At 39.3% G+C, this 26,715-nt stretch overlaps 1 protein-coding gene across 3 annotated transcripts in view; it reads left to right on the forward strand.

Annotated features, from left to right (window-relative positions):
* RELN (reelin) overlaps window positions 1-16,025 on the forward strand; it is a 501,731-nt gene extending 485,706 nt beyond the window's left edge. Inside the window, exons 61-66 of one of the 3 annotated variants that reach the window (XM_059170889.1) lie at window positions 2,307-2,526; window positions 4,298-4,495; window positions 5,125-5,223; window positions 5,833-5,916; window positions 9,521-9,656; window positions 14,908-14,993. In XM_059170889.1, coding sequence (XP_059026872.1) covers window positions 2,307-2,526; window positions 4,298-4,495; window positions 5,125-5,223; window positions 5,833-5,916; window positions 9,521-9,650 — 731 coding nt within the window. In that variant the 3' untranslated portion in view covers window positions 9,651-9,656; window positions 14,908-14,993. Of the gene's footprint in view, window positions 1-2,306; window positions 2,527-4,297; window positions 4,496-5,124; window positions 5,224-5,832; window positions 5,917-9,520; window positions 9,657-14,907 lie in introns of all 3 variants that reach the window. The other 2 variants (XM_059170890.1, XM_059170891.1) reach the window with 2 other exon arrangements.
* Window positions 16,026-26,715: the final 10,690 nt, after the last annotated feature.

Consider the following 26,715-nt stretch of genomic DNA (forward strand, 5'->3'; position numbering starts at 1 on the left):
TCTGAGCACCTGCCTGGGTGGCTCAATCAGTTAGATGGTCGACTCTTGATTTCGGCTCAGGTCATGATTCAGGGTCGTGAGATGGAGCCCCATGTCAGGCTCCACGCTGCACGTAGAGCCCATTTAAGATCCTCTCTCCCTCTCTCTCTGCCCCTCCCCCTGCTCATGCACTCTCTAAATAGATAAATAAAATCTTTTAAAAATAATATAAAATCTTTTAAAAATAATATAAAATCTATAGCACTTCACATTCCCCATTCTCTATATAACTCCCTGCCTCAACCACTACCCCCAACACTTTATTTTCACTTCTGGGCCTCTTTCCTTCCTGTCCTGGCTGCCCATCCCTGGATACTTTGCCGGTATTCCTTCTTTCTCAGTCTCTCCAGTAGCAGCTGCCCCATCCTCCCAAGATGTAGCTGATGATTCAATATATTCTGTTTTCTAGGTTGCTTTCTCTCTTTCTCTCTCTCTCTCTCTCTCACACACACACACAAACAAACACACATACACACACACACACACACACACACACACACAAAAAGAAGAAGAAAAAAAAAAAACTTTTTACTGCTTGGGCTTCTAGAAGCCAAGTATATGATTTGGGACTGATTATCTACTCAACCCCTAACATCATAGGAAACTGTTTCCTTTGCCTGAGAGAAGGCCTGCAGTCTGCTTTCCTCTGATGCAGGGTTTCCAACAGGTTTCTGTTGTTACAGAGTCTACAGAATCACCATAATATCCTCCGTGCCTAATACTTGGCATATAGCAATGCTCAGTGAATCCTTTTTGAATGAATTCTTAGATTGCCTTGTACTTTACTACTTACACAGTGTCCCCCTATTTATTCAGCAGTCATTTACGACTTATGATATCCCCATAAGTTAGCTGTGGTTAATATAATTATTCCCACTTCATGGGTAAAGAAACTGAGACTCAGGGAACTTAAGTGACTTGCCCAAGATGACACAGCTAGTCAGTGTCAGAAAGATGACCATTACTCAGTTCTTTCCAGTCAACTTTGCTGTCTCCCATAACTGGGAGATTAATCCAAAGAGGAGCAAAATTATACAACTTCCCTAATAGTAAGTTTTTACAATGGAAAAATCCACAGATTTGACTTCTGGAGTAGAATATAGTTAGATTTGTTTGTTGATGCTATTTCCTGGCCTCCAAATGAAATGAGTATGATTAATGTACACGACTGCACACCTCTCATGTCAGAAATTACTTAGCCATGATCTCTTTCCTCTGGTCTCATTACCACTGAGACCACCTGTATCTGTCCATGTATTAGCTGGACACCTTGAACTTTAGACACATGAACAAATCATATGTCTCACAAGGAGTCCCAGATGTCTGGAATTTGCCCTCTCCCCTGATCCACAGAGCTAGAGCCATGACCTTTTGATATAGAACTATTATAGATGTTTAGGGAAGTTGTGCTGTTCAAATCAAGGGCGAATGCAAACACATACACATTTGCTAATGTTCTCTCTTAAATGCCAATATTTCAGCTCAGTGCTCTCATCCTTCCAGCCTATTCACCACTCATTTATTTATATCATCTTGTTATTGCATATCTTACATGTGCTAAGTATTGTGTTAGGTGCTAGAACCCAGCAATGAATAAAATGCAGACTCTGCTCTCAAGACTCAAGTATAGAGCTGGAAGAACAAGAACATGACTTATCCTATTTCCTGCTGCAAAGGCATGCTGGGGAGAAAGAAATTAGGTTGGCTTCTCATGCCAGGGTGAGAGCTCTCCTGCAAGACCCATCATTGGTAAACTTGTAGGCCCGATGCTGGGTATTTATATAGTCGATTCATGTGAGCAGTAAGTACATTAGCCCCTACACAGTGTAGCACACATTCACTCAGAGAAAGTGGGATTTTTTTCAAGAACATAAGCCAGGGGTGCCTGGGTCGCTCAGTGGGTTAAGCCTGCCTTCGGCTCAGGTCGTGATCTCAGGGTCCTGGGACTGAGTCCTGCGTTGGGCTCTCTGCTGAGCAGGGAGCCTGCTTCCCCCCCTTCTTTCTCTCTGCCTGCCTCTCTGCCTACTTGTGATCTCTCTGTGTCAAATAAATAAAGTCTTTAAAAATAAATAAGAAATAAAAATAAATTTTAAAAAAGAACATAAGCCAATAATTGCTCCAATACAAAGAAAACATTTATTTCTGGGAGTCTGTATCTGCCTAGTATGTTGTTGCTCTTATAGTAACAATAATGGATTAAGCCAAAAATCGTCTTTAATGATGCCACTTCTTTTAGCTAACTTTTGCAATTATTCCCTTCCCTCTAGGTGATGATTGCTCTGTTTTCAGTCATGATCTTCCCAGCTATATCAAAGATAATTTCGAGTCAGCAAGAGTCACTGAAGCAAACTGGGAGACCATCCAAGGTGGCGTGATAGGAAGTGGCTGTGGGCAGCTGGCACCCTACGCCCATGGAGACTCACTCTATTTTAATGGCTGTCAGATACGACAGGCAGCCACCAAGCCTCTGGATCTCACCCGAGCAAGGTAACCAAACTCCTGTGTTGTAGTTCAGACCCAGAACTGGCCACAAGACTGGTCACTTTCTGCTCTCTGTCAAATATAACCATGAACTTCACAGCATGGGTGTCACAAAGCAGTGGGAGACCTAAATGTCACTTGAATTTGGTAGGAGAAAGCAATGTTTTCCCCACTCAGAGTTATGCTTTGCTTCAATTTATTGTAGAACTACCTTGTTTTTCTTCACGTATTCTGGCTGAGTGGTGGTGACATAGGCATAAGCCAGGAGAAGTGGCCAAAAATAAAAACTGATGTGGATCAAATCAATGTGCTGTATACCTTAAGCCTATACAATGTTTTATGTCAATCAGATCTCAGTAAAGTTAAAAAAAATAACAAAAAAATGTTAAATGGGCTGTAGATCACTCTATAGATAATTTCATGTTGACTAATTACAAGTATGTAAATACAAATGTATCTATGGAGTAGATTTATAATCAGGCAAACATATAACTATATTTAGCATACATGGTTACAATAAACAGAAATGGAGGATAGATGGGAACTTTCAAAATGTTCTCGGAACTGCTTATTAATGGAAAGCAGAGTGGATGGGGACTGTGCAAATCGACTTGGGAAGTGTCAGAGACAAAAGGACCCCAGGAAGGTTGGATTCCCTTCCCCACCTGCTCCTTCCCAGCTCTGCCACCTTATCCATGCAAACATGACTTTCTGTCTGTATAATTCAGAAAAAAGATTCCAAGGGTCCATGAAGACTGCAAAGTGCTGGCTAGAGTATTCCCTGACTACTGCAAGGTGTTCCAGAGCTACGAGGACATTGAGAATCAGATGCTTGGTTAATAAAAATGTACACATAATTTACTCAAGGCTTTTGACTTTGGAAAACATTCGTGATGTATTTTCAGAAGCAGAAAGGCAAGTTTAGTGTCTTTCGGTGTGATAAACAATGAAAATACAATTAAGTCCTTTGTGGTAACCACAGAGGTGCCAGAAGTTACAGTCACCCATCCCATGTTTTCCCGCCAGAAAGATGGACTTAATCTGCGGACAGCCTGATGTTTCCCTTGACCCCATATACAGCAACAAGTAGCTGCTTAACAAATAATTGCACACCGTGTTGTGCAAGCAAGTTTGTTTTTATGAATTTACAAGTGTTAAGTTTGCTGCCTTATGTCACCAGCTCCTGTAAATGGCACCACTCTATTAATCACTAGGACTCTTATTAGAATAGATTCCCTGTGTTTAAAAACTGTGTCTTCTGAGGGCAAGAATGCCTGTAAAGAGCAAAAAGACACTTCAAACAGAATCACAGGTACGGTCCAGAGCCTGCATATCCAACTCAGCTTTCCCTCTTTTCTGATCTCCAGACAGCCTCTCCTAAAATAGACCTAATGATTTATCCTTGTGCAGATGCTGTTCAGCTTGGAGCTGTTTGGTTTAAAAAAAAAAGTATGTAGCATAAATATTGTGGTTTTGTTCCTAGTCCTCTCTATCTCCTCATGCCTATTTGGCCCATTTTACCTTCCAGAGAATAGAAGTCAAAATTGTTCTCTTGGTGTAGAAAGCCCACCTTCTGAGATTATTTCTCATAGGTAGGAAGTAAAGATTAATATAAATACATTAGTTTATTTACATGCCTTACTCCTAAAACGGGATGCTTCCATTTCTACTCTTTCAGCTCAGAAGTGATGGACTTTAGGATCAGGAAAGGTTTAAAAAAAAAAAAAAACTAGAACTCATCTACTACTGTCTGACATGCATTTCCCTGTATTTGCAGCAAAATCATGTTTGTTCTGCAAATTGGGAGCACGTCCCAGACAGACAGCTGCAACAGCGACGTGAGCGGCCCACACGCCGTGGACAAGGCGGTGCTGCTACAGTACAGCGTCAACAACGGCATCACGTGGCACGTCATCGCGCAGCACCAGCCCAAGGACTTCACGCAGGCGCAGAGGGTGTCCTACAACGTGCCCCTGTAAGTGGCCCGATCACCAGAAATCCGTGAGATGGAGCTCGGAGCTTGAGGTTACTGTGCCGACCCCACCCAAGCAGGTGGCGGCAGAACCCTGACGAACCCAGATCTCCAGAGTTGTGTCGCTGCTCCCTGTGAGGCGCGGGGTGGGGGTGCGGGCTCACGAGGGAAGAGAACCTAACAAGAAAATGCAGGGGCGCTTTTTGCTGATTTCCCTTTCTCTGACGGGGATTTCTAGTCTTTTAGAGAAGAACGTTTTTAATTTTCTGGTGCACTCTTCTGCAGGTTTTCTGAGGCTAGGCAATGGGGTCCCTTTGGTTGAGCACCGCACCCCCAGTTCTAGCTCAGCACCTCTCATGCAGAAGGCATGGCCCGGACATGGACCAAATTCGATGCTCTTCCAGCTGCTCCTGGAGTGAGGGGAAGCTGGGAGGGAGAGGGAAACAGATTCCAGATCCCTGAGTCACCAATGAAATTTAACACTGCTCAAAAGGGTACCGTGAACTAAGTGAATCCGAATTCATACGCTCAGTCATGTTGAGTTAGACGGGCCTATTATCTTCGAGGTCTGGAAATGGCATACCAGAAGTTTGTCTTCTAGCAGCTAACCTCTTTGTCCTTCTGTGACCCAGGGAGGCACGGATGAAAGGAGTTTTATTGCGCTGGTGGCAACCTCGCCACAACGGAACAGGTCATGATCAATGGGCTTTGGACCATGTGGAAGTTGTCCTGTGAGTATCTGATAGATAGCTCCCTTGTCCATTTCGGGAAGGTTTGATATTCCTTTGCTATGGCATGCTTCTTAATTCAGTAACAACCGTTCCTGATAAGAAGCCCCCAGGAGACTTTGGTCTTCTCCCTTTCCACAACTGCTATTTGTAGCTCGAGTCAACCTGAAGTAGGAAAGTCCCAAAATAATTTAATATGCCTTAGAAAACTTCAATAAGCAAAAGACGTATCTGCAGATTCGACCACATTAGTGAAATTGGGTGACACAAAAGTCCTGAGATAAATGGGAAACAATGTCCTTGTCACATCTGGGTTGCCTTATAAAATGGCATGATATCCTGAACAGAGAAGGGGTCTATTTCTAGCTAAGGCGCCCAGTTACAAACACCTGTCTGAGCCACAGATGCCCAAGGCATTCTTCTGTGAAATGCCACAGTCGCCACCAGAGCAAGGAATTTGTGGTTTCAGAGTCCCCCTGACCAACCCCCGCACCGAGCATGTGGAAGGTGTTCCCCTGTGGTTTCTCCTGTACGATAAAGTTGGCACCGCTCTCACCTAGCCGGGTTGACTGTTCTGCAGAGAGATGACTTGCTTTTTCTCTAACAATCTAGTTCCTGTAGAACTGGAATGCTTATGTCTCGACGGGTTCGGACTGATGGCTCCAAGTGGTTGGCAAGGAGAGGCGAATCTTCTCGGTAGATAGGTTCAAATGTTCATTCTGTTTACCAAACCGAAAATGAAATCAGTCCTTTGGCTGATTTCAGTCATTTTGAAAGCAAACTTAAATGATCGATTGGTAGGCAAACTACCAGATTTGTTTTCTTTCAATCATAGCCATGAGCTGAATTTTCCAGTCTTGAGTTAGCCCTCGTCTTAGTTTTCACTGAGGCACCTGCTTGCATGGCATCCATATCAACCCCCAAATCCAAGAACAACTTGGTCCCCACACAAGCCCCCACTGTGCGCTCTGCTGCTTTGGACAACTTGCTGGGCTCTGCCTCCACAAGACAAAGTTGAAGTTTAAAATAAAAGTCCACACTCATTTGGATCTTTATGAGGCTGAGTTTTACTGAGACACTGACTTCCTCAGAATACATGCTTCCAGGAGAATACCTGGGCTCTAAAATGAATACATATCTACATATGATAAGGCCAGAAATGTGTCCAAATAGACCGAAAAACCATCCCCAGAGCCTTTCTGCCCTAACTACTCGCCCTTCAGAGCAGCACTTCTCAGTCTGATCCAACACCAGAATCACTTGGGAGCCTGGGGGAGGAAATATCCCCAAAGATGATTTAAACTGATCCACAGTGGGACCTGAGCATCAGTCTTTTTATAAAAGCACCTCGGGTGATTCTAATAAACTGGTTGAGAATTGGAGTTAGAGTCAATAAACACTTTCTGTCTTTCAAGTCTCTTGCCAAGTTAGTTTACATTAATGGGGCTTCCTGTGCCTGACAAAGCATTACCAACTCCTATGGAAACTTCAAAACCTGACAGTCCTCAAGAGAAGGCAGCTAATACACCCTGGGGTAGGCATAGCATGGGTGCGAGTAGATAGTTCTTCTGCCACCCAGCCAAGCAATTTCAGTTGTCAGTTTCAGATTTCAGAGGCTTATCATCACCGTCATACCCTTCCTTAGACAGAGTTAAAGAGCAAGTGGGCTCAGCTGTGCAAATATCTTGCCCTGGTATGAAACAACCCCTTTGCAGCTTTGAAGCAGAACTCTGTTCTTTGTTCCCTGTTCAAGAATACCTGGTGTTGGTATTAATTTTTAGAAGCAGCCGCCAGCATCATGACATTACTGGAAGAATCAAGTTCAGGTTCTCTGGAATCTATCCTATCAATCATACCTATTGTTTCCCGTATTTTTCTGGAGAAATAATCTGTATTTGTAAAGACTTCACTTTCAATCCATCTCCAGACTTTTAGTACTTTCAAGAATCTATCACTTACCAGGCACCTTTCTGCTCTTACTCTGCCCGATTCTCTCAGACTTTCAGGACACTGAAACATTTTGAGTGAGGAAAGAGCATCGCCACACATGAATACTTTCAGTGAATAATATAAAAATTATAGCTTCACACATATCACCATATAATTTTATTTTTATATAATACACATGTAATTTTAGAAGCAAATACTGTCTCTTTAATGATATTTTTAAAACTTGTTAAAATTAAAGGAGTCACTTGGTTTTCTTTCTTTTTTTGGGGGGGGGGAGAGAAATACCAATACAGAGAAATTATATTTTCAGAACTATCTTTGTGATATTTTGCTCTTGTCTTGGGATTTAACATTTCTCCCTATACCACTGTACCCTTTCAAGTACTTCTTTTCAGAAGAGTCAAAACTTTTAAGGCATTTACTAATTAATATGCTATTGAAGCTCTATAGAATAATTACTTCAAGTTATTCACTTGATGAGCTTAAAATAAAAAAGAAAGGTCCAGAAAATTCAGAAAAGTAAAACACAATAATTTTCCAGAGTGTCTTTCAACCAAATGAGGCACAAAGAAACTATCCAAGGTTCATTTGATGATTCACAAATATTACCAATTATAATTTTGCTAGAAATAGAATACGCCCATATATCCCTAATAATTCAAAATATCCTCAAATTCACTATGCTTTTATATGATAACATTTAGTTACATAAACTAGAATGGCTAACTCCTCAAGTGTGGACGGGAGAGGAGACTGGGATACAAATCAAAAGAGATACAAGCCCTCCCCTAACAGATTACCACAAAGGGGGCTGCTAATATGTTTTTGCAACTAATGGTTGAAAAACCATTACATTTTTAGAACATATTTTCTTTTCTGAGTGCAGACTGGCCTTAATCTAGTTTTAGTACCATAGTTTTGCTTCTGTGCATGTGCACTAAGGACACATGCTAAAAATCCCTAGAAAGAAAAATTGTGGTCACGCATGGTATCTTGAGTTTAACCTCACTACTGCCCAAATTAACAAAGAAGAGAAAAGAGTTTGATGAGAACAAATTCAGCACTTTTGAATATATTTTGAGGTTTAGGAATGCATCCGAAATTGACAACATACATAATAAATGTGTAATCTAACGGTTTAATTCTAACATGCTCCATATGCAAGGATTTGTATTTCATAAATATGGATGTACGGAGTGACAGGCCCCACACCATGAAGATAAAAAGCACCATTTAGCATTTAACAAGCAAAGTTAGTTTATGCTTTATGCTTGTTTGAGAGTGAAATCTTTTCATTTTCGTGATGTTTTTCAAGAAAACCTGCCCACGAAAAGCACTTTGTGACGATTGGGCCCCACTATTCTGGCATAAAACAGGTGGATTGAATTGACAGATGAGTTTCTTCCAGCCTCACTAGCTTACCAAAAAACCTTATTCTGTAAAGTCTGAACAATGTAGTCTAATACAGTCACTGACAATCATGTCAGAAACCTAATTTCTCTGAATTCACTTGCTAGTATAGAACATTTTTCAGTAAATGTTTGTGAACACACTTGGGCAGACCCCTCACAAGATCCATGCTGGTGGGGTTCTTCTTAGGATAAAAGAAAATTTGGGGTTCTAATCTTTTCTGTTGGGCACTCATTCTTCTATCCTAAGAATCTCCCTCACCCAACTATGCATTTCATTCACACATCACATTTTTTTTGTGTACGTGTTTAAGTCACAACCTGTCATTTGTATAATGAAGTGGGCCAATTTTTGCATGTGTACCTTGAAAGCAAATTGCTCAGTAAAGAGCCTTTGTGAATTGATTTACTAAGAATTGAATTTTTACCACATTTACTGGGAATGAAAACCAGTATGTTGCTAACTATGGTCTTAAACGCATCTATCAGATTTTAATAATAGCAGTACCATCATGACCATCCCCTCATGCTATTCATTATCAAAATACTGTCATTTTTGGCACAAATGATTTCTAGAAATGAGCAGAGTACATTTGTTGCAAAGCATATTTATCCTTTATTAATTTGACTGTGTTATCTGACATAGAGGACTTCTGCATTTTTTTAAAGCCCATTCCTTAATATATTCAGAAATAAGGATTTTCTAAAATGTGAATAATTGAAAAAAACAGATAGTAAAATTAATGTCAGTAATTAACTGCTACTTTCATATTTATGCTTTATATGCAACATTTATGCCAAATGTAGTACTAAGCTACATGTACCTTGACATATGGTTATGAGCAACTATTGCATGTTGCATTACATTAAAAAGTTAAATATATGTATATATTAGGTATCAAAGAATAAGAATTAACTTCTTTAATTTTTATTTTCAAAAGAGATGAAAAATCCTATATTGCATCTAAACCTGATCAGACTTTTATGACTAATCACAGTGCTGCATGCATTGAAAGGCATTTTTTAACTTGTGTTATATTTCATTATTTGCTGTCATTGGTTTTCCACTAGAGTAAGGTAAGTCCTCTTACTAATTCTGGGTAACCATAGACTAATAGTTTCATCAGTGTTACCTACGTTAACAGAAGTGTTGTCGAAGACCTTTGCAATTAAAAAGATATAGTGTGAAAACAAAGTTATATATGATACTGAGATACACTGGGACATTTGAAGCCTATATCAAGTTAACTCAGGGTTCAGCAACCTTGTGGCAATTCTCTAATGTACATGCAAATACTGGACAAAACAACGTAGACAGAGCGCTAATCAGCCTTGCTTCATTGGGTGACAAATTTGACTGTATTCGGTGCTTTTGAAGTGCTCATAGTTTATAAGTTTGTTGTGAAAGGAAATTAAAACTAGAAATCTGTGCCAAAGACCTAGGGGCTCTGATTAAATGTAATGTCTTTCAAAAGATCTATTGTGCTGGAGATGCACGAGGGTCACTTGACTTTTTAATTCTATTCTAAATAAGTGAATTGGCAGAAAGTAGTGGACTTTAAAATATTTGTGAGTTCTAGATCCTATCCTTAGGTAAGATTTGCCCTCCTTAATATATAGCTGCATTTGTCCTCTAATGAAAATACTTTTAGACTTAGGAAAGAAGTTAAAATGATTTTCATTTATTAATCATCCGCATTTTATGCTAAAAGTTTCCATTTAGTCCTTACAACTCCCTGAGCACACGTTACCAGATATTCTCTTTCCCCCGAGCAGAGAAAATAAACATGAAATCTTCAACATTTGTGAGATAACATGAGCCTACACTTATTTCTGTGAAGACTTCCTGAAAATGCATGGTCTTGAAAATGAAGTATTGAGCATCCTCTGTGCAGGGGAGTTTCATTGATTAGTTTGAACGGCAGCTCCTCATCTGACCCTCACCAATATTTCTTTGGAAGATATGACAGTCCCCTGAGTTCTTACTTCTGCATTCATCTGAGGTGTTATTTATTGCATCATATGTTTTGGTAATAAGTAAATTAATTACATATCAGTAAAAATACCTACACTTCTATGAGCTCAAATTACTTCCACCAAGTCTCTATCTTTCCCATTTCCATTAGAACCCATTCAAAATCAACTGGATTTTTTCCAAATAATTAATGACCAAGATAGTGGTTTTAGTGAGCAACAGTTCAAAAGAGCACAGTCATTCTTGAAAATTCTTGGAATATCTGCATTTCCCATGCAGAAAAGAAGAAGTATCTTATATTTCCATATCATCTAAGTTCCTAAACTCACTCAGCGATAATGGACATTTAAGTTAGCATTTCCAAGATGCCACTGGTGTTCATTCTCCCTTCTTTCAAGGACTAACAATAGGAGAATTTTAAAATGGACTGAGTTCTATGCACAGCCAGAGCAAGTTGACAGGTCAAGGAGTGTAGTTGATATACCTTGGGATAAACATTACCTACCTGCAGTGGACTTACAATAAAAAATTACTTTCCCCTGTAACTGCGCTGGAAAAACAAATCTTAATTCCATCACACCTGTTACTAGTTTGGTTATAAGGTTTTCTGTAACTATATATCTACATTGTATCAGGGACAAAAACAGGCTCCACAAAAAAAAATAAATACATAAGTAAACATGAGCTATTTCAGCTTGTTTAAGATTGCCCAGTCCTGTAAGTTAGACATTGTAGAAGCCACAATTCCTGTTTAATGACCACATTAGTTTATTAAATGGCCTAAGAGGCAGACAGCAGTTCGGTATAATTTCCCACCGTGCTTGATTTTAAAAACGTTTTAAACTGGAGAAACCTGCTTCTTTAGAGTCTGACCTAACAGACTCCAGATATACTTATATTTTACATATGAAAGAACTAGTTAGTTTCAAAAGTGCTTTGAAAATGTGGCCATTTTTAATGTGACTAGAGAAACATGAGGCATCTATAGCAAACACATGTGTGCATCAGCATTCACAGGGATCCAAAGATACGTTGCTGATATTTAAATATATTCAAAATTAAAAGGTATCCAGTGAATCAAAATGCCTCCTAAATGAGACATAAGCTTCCATGCTGGACTGTCAAGGTATTAAAGATCTATAACCCGTTAATATTTATTTTCTTATATATAATGATGGAGGATAATGAGTCAATCATTCTATTAGAGAAGTTGATTTAAAACAATTAAACACACATATCACTTTTTGTTAAAAATTGAATGTTCCTTTGTTCCCATGTACTGAGGTCACTTTCATGTCAATTTAGGTTGCATTGGGATAACTAAATACCTTGAGTGTTACGAGTTTTTTCTATGTAAACTACTTTAACCATTTTAAATTCTCTGAGTACCTTATATATTTAAACGTGTTTTCAACAGAATAATTTTCATTGCTTTAACTTTGCAATTATTCTTTATAGTTAAAGAGTAATGATTTACAACAGGAGTCCAATCAGTAAGTCACCAAAAGTTCAACAGACATGCCTTGACCACCCACGGGTGAGGCAGGAGGCTCAGTTCTATGGTGTGGGGGTGGGGGGAGTGGGGGACAGGCCACTCCCCCAAAAGAACACAGTTGATTTCCAGCCAAAGCAGAAGATGAGCACTATGAGGGTTGAAAGTTGGGGGGAAATCCCTTCAGCGAGTAATACATAAAAGATGATTCTTGGGGAAAAAATGTAGAAATTTAGGAAGTGATGTAAGGGGTTGACCAGTGAGACAGATGGAAAAGGTTCCGGATGAGTTTGAATAAGGGGTCTGCATGGGAATGTAGTAGAAGAAAGGACTTGACAAACAGAATAAGATGAAATCCTAGAGAACTTGAAGTATCTGGCTAAGTTGGCTTAGATGTGGGTCCATGGACAAAAGGACTGTGAGTGGCTTGTTACCAAGGTAAAGCCAGCATTTGAGGGAATGTTCACTGAGACTGGTGTGCCAAATGCGCCCTATGGATGTGGGAAGACATGCACACACGTGCATACCATTGTGTGTTCGGTGATACATTCTCAGGATCTCATGGTTTCTTTGCAGCAGTGTTTTTTTCCATAAGGAGAGAAAATGAGGTGGCTAGTTTAGGGGGCCACTATAATAACGCAGGAAAGGGCTACAAAGTGACCTACCATGCTGGGAGGAAGATGGCTAGTGCCAGAACCAGCATTTTGTAATGAAAGAGGTAACCGGATTCTTTCTCCTAACCCTTGATTCCTCACGACTAATTAGTTCAAGACTAAAAGGTCACTGCTCTTCTTTTGTACCTAGGCAGCAATTAGTACTTACAGCTGATGGTAAATAGTGGATAAATTCATTTCATCTTCAACTATGAGATTAAAACCAGTGACTTTTTTGATATATGTAACACTGTCGTATCAGGGAAGAAAGGATGGGGAGTAAAGCAAATGAAGATAAATCTTATAGCTGCCTTTCTATAGTTCCCAGCAACTTTTTTTTAAAGATTTTATTTATTTATTTGATAGAGACATAGCGAGAGAGGGAACACAAGCAGGGGGAGGGGCAGAGGGAGAAACAGGTTTCCTGCAGAGCAGGGAGCCCCATGCGGGCCTCGATCTCAGGCTTCTGGGATCATGCCCCGAACGGAAGGCAGATGCCTAACGACTGAGCCATCCAGGCGCCCCAGTTCCCAGCATCTTTTAAAAGATTTTACTTACTTGTTTGAGAGAGACAGCAAGAGAGAGAAAGAGAGAGAGAGCACAAGCCTGGGGTAGGGGGAAGACTGAGGGAGGGAGAAGCAGGCTCCCCGCTGAGCAGGGAGCCAGATGCAGGGCTCCATCCCTCGACCCTGGGATCATGACCTGAGCCTAAGGCAGATGCTTAACTAACTGACGTGTCCTGTTTCTTGCACTTTGATAAAATAGAAAACCAGAGTAGAATGTTATTAGCACTTCATTTTATTTTATAAAATATATCACTGTGAGTCTGTCTTTTTATCAGGTTTTCAGTAGAGATGCTATTGCTTTTTGATTAAGCTTATCTGATGACATTCACTTTATGTGAATCATGTTATTTTTTATGTCATTTTCCTTGGATACATTTTATTATAAATTTTCTAATGCTCAAACTATAAAACCCTAATTTTAAAGGTTTTTGTGTATTACAAATGTTAGTATAATGTGTTTAAATATAATACCTAGTATAATATACTAGGTAAAACATTTGACACCTTGCCTAATATATTGATCATTAATAACCCAGAATATGCTGCTCGGTACAAAAATCACCCATTGCCTCCTCTTTATCCTGACTCAAGTTCATGTCATATTGACCTTCACAGTGGAATCACAGCACATGACATCATCCCACTCCAGAAGCATTTTATGTTTCCATGAAATTAAGAAGGAAAAAACTCTGTGTCCAGAAAGCACTGAAGAGACTCAGTGAATTTGAAAAATATTGATAGGTTCACATTTCAAAACCACATTCTAATGCCACATAGAGATATGTTGTCACTCAAGCCAGTGTGTGAAAGGAGAGAGATTCTTTTCAGTGATGTCGATATGATCCTTTGTGAAGTATATTTTCCATACCAAAACTTTTAATAGCTTTCTCTACCAATATTGTGCAGTTTCTGACAGACTCTGAAAATCCATTTTCAGTATTTTTATCAGCTTCACGTACAGTATGTACGTATGTATGTATGTGGAGGAAATATATACACAATACATGCACAATTATACAATCTATATGCTTTCTTAGCATATTACGATCTTTTTTCCAATGGAGTGTCTTTTTCATAAGACTATGTTTCTAGACCCCAAAGGCTTACTGTTTGTGGACGGCCGTGAGAAAAACTTACTTTATTTTGCACCTGAGTCTGATGAAATAGGAAGGTCAAGCTGATTCAACTAACAACTTGGTTTTTGCTTTTTAAGTTCGAATGAGAAAATTTGCTAAAGTTATGTTTCCTACTTGTTAAAGATGTGTCTAAATAAGGTGATGGGTACAGCACCCACTTCCTCTCAAATGAAATCCGTCCAAGTGTTCAGAAAAAGTTCACGAATAAAATTCAAAAAGCCAAAACAATTTCAATCCACTTTCACTGTGAATCAAGATAAGTTACCTTCCCTCCCCCACCCCGATTTGGAGCTCACTAATGAAAAGAAGGGGATTTCTTCAAAGCCAAAGGCAGTGAATACAGGTGTCAACCTTTAATTATCCTGTCCTGGGGTAGCCCTACCAGCATGACCTATTAACAATGAAAATTTTCAGACAAATAGCAGGGTAACTTAGAACATAGCCTAGATTGTGCTTTCCATGGTGGGACTTATATGCTCTGCCTCTGTCCTTTCCGATTTGAACAGCACTCGCAAACAAAATTACATGATGAATTTTTCACGACAACATGGGCTCAGGCACTTCTACAACAGAAGACGAAGGTCACTTAGACGATACCCATGAAGAATCAAAACATTTATTTTTCCTTCCGACATGTGATGTGTTGCTTCCTGTTCTTTTAAATCGCGCACAGCATCTGATATCAGGAAAATTCTTGTGAAGGACTTGGTGACTAACTGAAAGCCCTTCTCATGACCGAGTGTACACCACTTTCCCACACTGTGAACTAATGATAAGTGACTTATTTTCTCATAAGTAAATGTCTTCATGTTGCTGTGTCCGTGAAAATTGTGATCTGTTGTAATATCAGTTACAGTGGCAGTATTAAAAATAAGAGATAGTTTAACAGAAAAAAAAAAGTTTAAGCACAAAAATTTAAGAGATTTTTATGTTTAAAATGGCGTTTAGTACAGAATCTAACATTCTTGGTCACAAAGCTATTTAAGTGGACTGTATTTCAACTCTTTATCATGTTTTCTATGATTAAATTATCATCGTTTGTTCCTTTATGTATTCTCTTCTACAGTATAACACATTGACACTGTATTTACTTGTTACGTTGCAATATTTTGCTGCTGAATTTCCGGCTACTTATATTCTGCAGAAAATTCGTTGAAATACCTACTCAAGAAGATAGTTGTAAAGATATTGTATCTCCTTTAATCTACTCCTTAAAATGTATGTTGGTTTAGCGTTGTTTTGTGGATAAGAAAAATGCTTGACCTTGAAATATTTTCTACTTAAAAATTGTGGATGAAAACCCTATTTCCCACAAAGTTCCCAGCTCCTTGTCTAAAGGTTCTTTTAAAGTGTTCTGTGGCTGATTTACTAACAGTAACTGCCATTTCGTGTCTGTGGTAACAGAGTGATTTGTAAAACAGTGGATGTTTTCATTGTGTTCTCTTCGTGGATTGTTTTTCCTGCGGGTCATAAGCATACCTTCTGATGAAGCTGTACCAACACCAGCAACATTATAATGGCCCTGTAAGCCCTGAACTCTCTATTAACCTAACTGAAAGGTTGTCCTGTAGGGTGAGCCAAGCTAAAAAGCCCATGCTTAAATAAAAATTATGTCCATAATTCACCTGAGGCTCATTTGTCTTTATTCATTTTTTTTATTTAATTAAATTTTGTGTAGGATTTGTAAGCCGGATCAGTTTTGGAAGGAACAGTAGTATCTCATATATTTTCTGGGGTTCTGTTTCATCATTGTTAGTAACTATTAGGAAGCTACGCTTTCAACTGAGCTGTGTTTCTCTTATTCAGCTTTTCCTATTAATCATTCTCATTACACCAAGAACAGCCAACAGAGAATTCTGAAAATTACTGAATTTCAGAGAATTTTGTTAGCTGCTAACATAATGCCTGGCTCATAATAAGCACTCGCGCATTCATTCAGCAAATGTTTGTTGATTGCTTGCTATGTGACAGGCACTGTGTTATGTGTTGACAATAAAAATGGTAATTGAGGCATTTTTCCTGCTTCTAAAGTCTACACAATAAAAAGTATGTGGGTAGTGTGGAATGTATTGATTTCTCAAGGGATCAAAAAAGTATCTGGATGGGACGCCTGGGTGGCTCAGTTGGTTAAGCAGCTGCCTTTGGCTCAGGTCATGATCCCAGCGTCCTGGGATTGAGTCCCACATCAGGCTCCTTGCTCAGCAGGGAGCCTGCTTCTCCCTCTGCTTCTGCCTGCCATTCCGTCTGCCTGTGCTCGCTCTCTCCCCCTATCTCTCTCTGATAAATAAATAAAATCTTAAAAAAAAAGTATCTGCATAATAGTGTAATAGATGGCAGTAGTATTTCTCATTGAACAGGGAAATGATGAAGGATGATCCCTCTGAGAAGTCTAGCTAAACTATATTTTGAGCCTGGTGTCAAATCCATTGTGAATCATTGCTTTGGAGATACAAGACCTTCTTTTCTCTGCCTAATTTAACATATGATATTTTTTTATAATTAAATGCGGTATTTGGCCCAAGAATGTTTATAACTATTGTATATTAGTTGTTGATTCTTGTTTCTTGTTTCACAAATTGTTTGCTGCTCATTCACCATTTGATGGCACATTTGGTTCATTTTCTCATTGGTAGAAGGGGTTGAATTTTTCCCAAGTCTTGTATGTGTGCCATAGACCTACCGGGTACTCGGGCAAGGTATTTTATAGTGCTCCCTTCCACCTGTCTTCTCACCATCAGAAAAGGGCTGACCTCCCTATCAGTCCATCTCCTCAAAGTTTTAATAGTGTAAGTGGCGACTTATATGTAATTGGCTTATTTAATTTGAAACATTAAGTAGGGCTTCAAGTATTGTTGGTTGAACAGACTTACCTTTCTAAATAAATAAATGAAACAAGGTTTAGTAATAGCAGAGATTAAAAAATATTTGCATGGCCAGGTTTCCATGATTTCTACACAGTTATCTCTTCTTCACTGTACATTTTAATGTAAATTATACTCAATATCTGATCTTAAATATAACCAATATCACATATATTTTACCCTTTATCTAAGAAGGAGCATATATATGTTACTTGGGAAATTCCCCAAATTGAGGTTGTCACTCTTGTCCTTATGCCTCAAGGTTAAAAAAATATATAGGGGATCACTAAAATATGTGCCCATTCATTTTAATGTTTGTCAATTGAAGTTTTTTTGTTTTGTTTTGTTTTGTTTTTTAGCATTTCCCATTAAAGATTTTTTATGCATTTATTTGACAGAGAGACATCACAAGTAGGCAGAGAGGCAGGCAGAGAGAGAAAGAGGAGGAAGCAGGCTCCCTGCTGAGCAGAGAGCCTGATGCGGGACTCGATCCCAGGACCCTGAGATCATGACCTGAGCCGAAGGCAGCGGCTTAACCCACTGAGCCACCCAGGCGCCCAATTGAAGTTTTTTGACAGCATTTTGTATTGACTTTCTGTACCTTTATCTTTTTAACATTGCCATACTTGGCAATTGCCACTTTTAACACTTAATAATATTCTTTTTTCCTATATAATTTTTATACAAAGATGTATACTATTTACTGAGATGGGTATTCAGGATGCATTTCAAGTAAAATTTGTTTTTCATATAGGTTTATTGGGCATATGGTGTCTAGATATTTAGTGTATTCATGTGCATTTATTTATGATGGGTGTTGGGGTTTTTTGCATGTGCTTAAAAGGCTTACATCTCACATTATATAAATATTATTCTATATTTTGCTTTAGTTTATTTATATTCCAACAATTTATTGTGGAATTTACTTTGTTATCTGTTGTGAGGAATGACCCTAGCTAATTTTTTTCCAAATAGTTAATAAATTATCCCAGAATTAAAGTAAATAAAACAACACTTATGGGGGAATATGTTAAATCCAGAGGTTTCAGCAATGGCAAATTTTCACAATACTTTTGACACCACTAACGCTGAGCCTAAATACACCTACAGTGAGCGAATTGATAATCTGTTGAGAGGAGATACACCCCTTGAAGGACGGGACCTTTTTAAATGCTTAAGTGTGACAGAATGTAACTTTTATTTTGATCCTTCATACAAGAGCCCACTTCAGTCTTTTTGCTTATGTGTTCATATTACATTAAGGGATACCATGTGCCACACCCTGAGCAAGGCACCAGGGATGCACTGGTAAACAACGGGAGACACAGTCTTCCCTAAAGAAGTTCACAGTTTAGTGGAGAAGGAAGATATTCACCAATAATCACACAAACTTGTAACTGTGGCAGTACTTCATGTAGCAATAAACATTCTTTTGGTAAGCTTCTATTAAATATGTACTACCATACTAAGATATATTTGGGGGATATTACAATGAATGAACCATAGTTTCTTCCCTCAGTTTGTAGTCTAATTGGAACTCAGAAATACCAACAAATACAATACAGTGAAAAAGATAGTGCAATAGAAGCATATTCTAGATCTCATGGGCACAGAAAAGAGAATAATCTGCTCTATCTGGAAGTGGGAATAAGAAGGGAAGGCTGAATATGGGAAATCTTTGCATATGAAAGACAAGGCTAGAGTAGTGCTTACCTAATATTGGAAGCTGTAGCCAATGCAATAAAACAAGAAGAAGATATAACAGGTATTAGATTTGGAAAAGAGATAAAGCTCTCCCTAGATGCAGTTATAAGCTTATCTTCATAGAACTCGAAAGGGAAAAGCACAAAAATTAAGAGTTCAAGAAACTCTGGGGGCGCCTGGGTGGCTCAGTGGGTTAAAGCCTTTGCTTTCGGCTCAGGTCATGTTCTCAGGGTCCTGGGATTGAGCCCCGCATCGGGCTCTCTGCTCAGCAGGGAGCCTGCTTCCTCCTCTCTCTCTCTCTGCCTGCCTCTCTGCCTATTTGTGATCTGTCTGTCAAATAAATAAATAAAATCTCAAAAAGAAAAAAAAAGAAACTCTGGATACAAGATCCATATATAAACATAAAAATAACCATTTCTAAATGTAACCAAGTAGAAAAAAATTAAAAAAAAAACAGGAACTAGACTAAAACCCAATACCCAAATAAAACAAGGATTAGAACATTTTAAATGATATAAAACCATAAAAGGACAAAGAAAATATAGGATGGAGACAAACAGATAAAAGATACCAACAAAATTTTGAAAAATGTAAAGGGAATGGATGAGTAGTAACTAATCATATTGTAAAAAGCTAAAACCCAACTGTCTACAGAGAAGGGATTTATTTGCATCATAGAACACAGAAGATTCTGGAACTGGAGAGAAAACTTCCTCTGCAAGCAAGGAATAAGCAAGAGGATGAAAATAAGGTTGTTGGTTAAAATTCTGATTAAGGAACAGACCTCTTTCATCCCACCACCAACAGGAAACTATCCTTTCCATCTTGGCAAGGGACAAGAGGTTTATTTTATTTTATTTTATTTGATATCTTGAGAGAGGTTGAAGAAGATCCAGAGATTTCAGGCAGATCCATATGTCTAGTACTTTTTCTTAAGGTATTAAGCAAAAGCCTACCAGTTGAAGGGCAAAAGCCTCGGTCCCTCACCACAGCACCCTTTCATCTTTCAACTCCTAGAATCCTGTAATTGGGCTTCTATCATCCAGAGAAAATGCTGAAAGACTGCTCTCTTAAAAAAAAAAAAAAAGACTTATGAACTGAAATTTGAGGAATTCTGTCATGAGCCAGCATATCACCTTGCTGATACAAATAACTCCCTATCAACCTTTTTCACTCATAGTAGTTTTGTTTGTCAGAAGTGGAGAAAGGATGGACTAGCCAACAAGTGGTACAAAGACATTTCGTTACTCAAGTGAAAAAAAAAAACAAAAATAGATCCCTAGATACATCATTACACAAAAACCCCAGGGAAATTAAAGACATAAATGGCAGAAATAGAACTTCACAACTTTTAGAAGGAAATATCATTGCAGGATCATGGGAAGAAAGGATTTCTTAAACATGACATAAAACTGACGGAACCATAAGAAAAGATTACAGGGGGCGCCTGGGTGGCTCAGTGGGTTGAGCCGCTGCCTTCGGCTCAGGTCATGATCTCAGGGTCCTGGGACCGAGTCCCGCATCGGGCTCTCTGCTCAGCGGGGAGCTTGCTTCCTCCACTCTCTCTCTCTGCCTGCCTCTCTGCCTACTTGTGATCTCTCTCTGTCAAATGAATAAATAAAATCTTTAAAAAAAAAAAAAGAAAGAAAGAAAAGATTACAGGGTTATTGGTCTGTAGTTCGACTGGATTTATTTGTCAACTTTTGCATAACAGGAGAGACCACAAAGTTTAAAAACCAGCCACTGAAGGGGAGAAAATTAAGCCACAATATGCTATTAATAAAGGACTGGGCTCTAGAAAATACAAACTCATGCAACTAGATAATAGAAGGTAATGACATAATTTGTGGGGATGGGGATGCCTGACTAGCTCAGTTGGTGGAGGACGTGACTCTGGATCCCGGGGCTGTGAGTTCGAGCCCCATACTGGGTGTAGAAATTCCTTTAAAAAATAATAAACTTTAAAAAAAAAAAAGGGTAATAACATAATTTTTTTTTAAATCACAAAGAGCAGGAATGAAAATTCACTGAAGGAAAAACAGAAATGACAAAAGATTAAAATGTTCAACCTCGCTAATAACCACGGAAACATCATTTAAAACAACAATAATGGGGCGCCTGGGTGGCTCAGTGGGTTAAGCCGCTGCCTTCGGCTCAGGTCATGATCTCAGGGTCCTGGGATCGAGTCCCACATCGGGCTCTCTGCTCAGCGGGGCGCCTGCTTCCCTTCCTCTCTCTCTGTGATCTCTTCCCTTCCTCTCTCCTACTGTGATCTCTCTCTGTCAAATAAATAAATAAAATCTTTTAAATAAATAAATAAATAAATAAATAAATAAATAAATAAAACAATGATGTCGTACCTAACCAGGGAGACAAAATCAGAATCCAGAATGTAGTGGTGCAGGAAAGAGGAACTCTCATACCCCCCGGTTTACGCTGATACAACCTTGTTTTAAAATGTAGGTTTTATTACTTGCCAGGTCTGATGAGACCAGCGGATCAGGCAGGATACCACTGCCATTGAAAAGAGAGTTTGTTTCAGACCCTTCCCAAGAGCAGGGGGCATGCCATTACCACACAGTGGTCACATGGGGAGCACCAAGGTTGGTGAAGAGGCGGAAAGAAAGCCTGGACTTGAGACTTGATTGTGGCCTCCCCAAGAAAGGCAAGGCAAGGCAGGGTAAGCAGGCTCAGAACTGGCTAGTTTGAATGACTTCTGCAGGTTCTGGGGTTTAGGGACTGTTTCTAAGACCCTGGAATGTTTAGGTTCTGAAACCTAAAAGCCAGATGTAGGAGGCAGTTCAAGTCCATTGGTTTGTTTGCATATGAGAGGGGAAATCCTTGGAGAGTTGTTTGCTCTCTCTAGAAATTGGCTAACCCTGGGAGGGGCAGTCTCTCTGTCAGTTGGGCCCCAGATGTGAGGGCATCAAGAATATAAAAAATAAGGTATTAAGCAAAAGCCTACCAGCTGAAGGGCAAAAGCCTCGGTCCCTCACCACAGCACCCTTTCATCTTTCAACTCCTAGAATCCTGTAATTGGGCTTCTATCATCCAGAGAAAATGCTGAAAGATTGCTCTTAAAAATTAAAAATAAATAAATAAATAAATAAATAAATAAATAAAGGATAAAAAATAAAAATAAATAAAAAATAAAAAAGACTTATGAACTGAAATTTGAGGAACTCTGTCATGAGCCAGCCAGATCACCTTGCTGACACAAATAACTCAGGCTAACTCAGTCGGTAAAGCATGTGACTCTTCATCTTGGGGTTGGAAGTTCGAGCCCCACATTGGGTGTAGACATTACTTAAAAAAAAAATAGTCTAAAAAAAAAAAAAAGAAGAAGCAGTAAGCATAGCTAACACAAACCTCTAGAAAGCAGTGTTATATCAGTAACATTGAATATGTTACAATATCAATAAGGCTGAATATGTATATAACAGCATAACCCAGCTACTTCCGGATCTCTATCACAGAGAAACTCTCACATGTACACGCAGAGAGATGTGTGCAAGTGTTCACAGAGGTATTGCTCATAACTGCAAACAATTGGAAACAATCCAAGTGTCCATCTACAAGAAAATGGATAAATTGTGGTTTATTTGTATAATATTCTGTGGGTGTTAAAACGACCACACCCATTAACAATAACAACAAAACGAGTTGCAATGTATAGCATGATGCCATTTATCGCATTTATCGGATTTTTAAGCTTTGCAAACAAGCACAGTCAATCCTTGAACAACATGGATTTGAATTTGGTGGGTCGGCTTACGTGTAGATTTTTTTGGATAAATATAGTACAGTACTGTAAGTGTATTTTCTCTTCCTTGTGATTATCTTAATAACAGGCTCTTTTCTCAGGCTTACTTTATTGTGAGAATACAGTATATAAGATAGAAAACATAAAAACAGGGGCAGTTGGGTGGCTCAGCTGATTAAGCGACTGCCTTTGGCTCAGGTCATGATCCTGGAGTCCCAGGATGGAGTCCTTCATGGGACTCCCCGCTCTGCAGGGAATCTGCTTCTCCGTCTGACCCTTCCCCGCCTCATGCTCTCTCTCATTCTCTCTCTCTCTCTCAAATAAATAAATAAATAAAATCTTTTTTAAAAATACAAAATGTGTGTCAATGATTGTTTATGTTATGGGTGAGGCGTATGGTCAGCATTAGGCTATGAGTTTTGGGGGATCCAAAAGCAAAAAATTAGATTTTCGACTCCACGGTCGGGGGGGGTGGCGCCCTCACCCCCATGTCGGTCAAGGGTCAATTGTACAATTTGTTGCTTATGAATACATACATATATAGCAAAAATCTAAAAGCATGTGTGGGAATAATAAATCCAAATTCATGACAATGGTCTCCTCAGGAGAGGAATAAAATCAGAGAGGGGTATGTGGAAGACATCAACTCTATCTAAAATGTTTTTTTCTTTTTTAAAAGCCAGAATAAGATACAGTAAAATATTCAGGTTGGACTGAGTTGTGTGCATACAAAAGTATTCTTTGTATTATTCACTAGCTTCACGTGAAGATCTAAATGTTATAGCCAGAAAAGAAAAGAATAAATAGGATTTGTGAGGCTGATTCAGTGGGGAGACTATTCTAGGAATGAGCAACGTATGCAAAAACACAAAGGCAGGAACTAGCCTGGCTCCTTAGGAGAGTCTCAGATCTTATGAATTTGCTGAGGAGAGTTCCTGGGGGGCCAGTGCTGGGGTGGGGGGTTTAGTTGGGAGCAAGGGAAGAGAAGCAATTTCTCATACCGACAAAATTCAACTGTAATTAGGAGGCACTGGGAAGCTGTGGGAGGGTTTTAAGCCCATAACCTTTGAATAAATCCACTGACCAAGGGATGGAGAGTGGTTGGAGCCAATTGAAAAAAGAAGCTGGGACACTAGAATTGACTGGTAGACCTGGGACCATAGGTATCATTTTAAATTGTCTGGAATGGATTTTACTAAGGATTCATACTTCTCCAGAGTAACAACAGACTGCTTCACATACAAAATATAGTAGTAAATACCAAAGCCACTATGCATTTATTTATCATTCAGGGGGAAAAAAAAAAGCTGTTATTAAAAGAACTCCAATTCAGAGGTGAGACAGTTTTGTCATTCTTACTGCATCTCCCATTTAGTCCTTTGGGTGGTTATTAGAAATGAATTTTTACAGTTTTTTTTTTAATCCAACATGATGGAAATTGATGCCCTCTTTACAGACTCGGAAGACTGTGCAGTGACAGTGGGAAAGTCTGTCAGTCTCCAGTGGTCTTATTACTTTATTTCAGTGTCTGGACCCACTGTCTAGAAATCATGTCAGTACAGCAGAGAAAGAGGAAGTTAAGTCCGAAAACATAACTTTTCACGGAAAGAATACTGGTAGAATAATATATGGAGATATATAGATGTGAATAATAAAAAGGGACAGAAATGTGCATAAGAAATATTGCCTCAATAAATCTAGGGACAGTAAACTAACTTACACCAAAGTTAGTACAAGAATCCCTTAATGTTACCGTCCAGGGAAAGAAGACATATTGTGGTAAGTCAGATACTTTAATAGAACCTAAGAATCACCTCAATAGAAACTAAACACCTTTAGCCAAGGTTAAAGAAGAAACTCATTAATTAAAGTCTAATTAGAATCTCCGAATTCTAATACAATTTCTCCCACATTCATATTTTAGATGACTTAAAGTTGATGTTTTGGTCCGCCTCTAAATTTCCAACTGTAACAACATTTATATTCTAGCATATTCCATGTTTGGTGTTGGCAAAACATCAACGGAGGACAGCTGGGCTTTGGCTTCTCTCCCTAAGACACACCCACAGAACCAGAACATGCCCACATCCCCACAACAGAGAAAACCAGCTTGGGTCCTGGTCCTACAGGTGTTAACTAATTCTCACATAGGTGAGAGAAGGGGCAACTCAGCTTTACCAAATGTCAGACACAGTGGTAGGCATTGACATGGTCATCTCAGAAAAAGTGTTAATATAGAATAAACTAGAACTTTCCCCGGAGAGATTTCTATTTTAATGAATAGGGTTAAACTTCCAGAAATGCTTCAAGATCCAAGAGCATGAGTGTTTTAATGGTGAACTTTTAAGTATTTGTTTAGGTGATTGAGGTAGATGTTTTGGTAAAAATGCCATTAAAGTCTTCTGCTTGGATCAGATAGCCTGTGAGAGGGGACCTGCCACTCAGTCCACTGGACCCGTTTCAAAGACTTAGTTCACACAAATGGTCACTTTTTCATATTTTAAGTACCTACAGTGGCATGTCTTCCCTCCTTTGCCTTTCACTGCCCTGGTAAGTGAGCCTTTATAATAAAGAACCTGGACCCGAGTCTCCATGGAAAGATACTCAGGCACTGTCTCAGGCAGAAACAATTATATCATTGTGCCCAATCTTTGGATTGCACGTTCTTCTCAAGTCCTTATTATCTCCATGCTTCTTGTCATCCCTGTCTGGGCCTGAAGCTTACACAACTTGGTGCACTCTGAACTCAAAATTATAAATGAAAAATTAGGTCACGATGTGAATATTTATTTAGGAAAGGGAAATAAATCACAACATGTTCTAAATGTATACATGTACACATGTTCCAAATGAAAAAAAAATTTAAATTTGAAAGTTGAGAGATGCCATAAACATTATCTGGAACTGCCTGAGGGGTGCCTGGGTGGCTCAGTCAGTCTGCCTTTAGCTCAGATTATGTCCCCAGGGTCATGGGATTGAACCCCAGGAGAGGTAGTAATCTCTCTAGTTCTTATAAAATTTGGTGATTGGCTTGCTCTTTACTCTCTTCAAGTTTTCATCTTCCCGTTTTGTTTGTGTTGTCCTAGTCTTTACAGACTCTGCCTCTCTCCCACTTGAATTATTACAGTAACCAGCCTCTGGTTCTCCTCTGCATCCATTTTGGTCCTTGGTAATCCATTCTTGGAGCAGTGACTGGATGGATCTTTCCTTTTTTTTTTTTTTTTTATGATTTTATGTATTTGATATATATAGAGAGAGTACAAGCAGGGGGAGCGGCAGACAGAGGGAGAGGGAGAGGGAGAAGCAGACTGCCCCCTGAGCAGGGAACCCCATGCTGGACTCCATCCCAGGACCCTGGGGTCATGACCTGAGTTGAAGGCAGCTGCTTAACCAACTGAGCCACCCAGGCGCCCCTAGATGGATCTTTTCAACATGCAAATATGATCATAACGCCTCCTGCTCAAACTCTTCAGAGAGTTCCCAAAATCAAAATCCATAACTGACCCACGCGGGCTTTCGTGATCTGGCCCCACCTTTCTCTCCAGCTTTACTTTTTCTGCCCCTGGTCTCTGCGTGCTCCTCCGACAGCGGCAGTGCCCAGGCTTCTTCCAGCTCCTCCATGGCAGGGCGCTACTTGCACTAATCGGGCTTTTGCACATACTAGCTCCTCCCATGCCGCCTCCCCCTCTGTTTGTTGACACTCCATCCCGATCTGGACTGGACTGTGTACTTAAATGTGTCCATCCATCTGGATTTTGGTTTGCTTGCCTTGAGAGCATTTATCCATGTTTGCAATTTTACTTTTATTAATATGATTACCTAACCAAACTGTCGTCTCCCCCATTAGGTGGCAAATTCCCTGAGAGCAATTTATCTGCCAGGTAGTATATAAAAAACAATTGTTGTTACAGCAGATAATCTGGTGCTATTTCCAAGAGCAAATCAGGGTCGCCTGGGTGGCTCAGTCAGTTCGGTAGGATACTCTA

This window comes from Mustela lutreola, chromosome 4 (assembly GCF_030435805.1).
Source record: "Mustela lutreola isolate mMusLut2 chromosome 4, mMusLut2.pri, whole genome shotgun sequence".
NCBI classification, from domain to species: Eukaryota; Metazoa; Chordata; class Mammalia; order Carnivora; family Mustelidae; genus Mustela; species Mustela lutreola.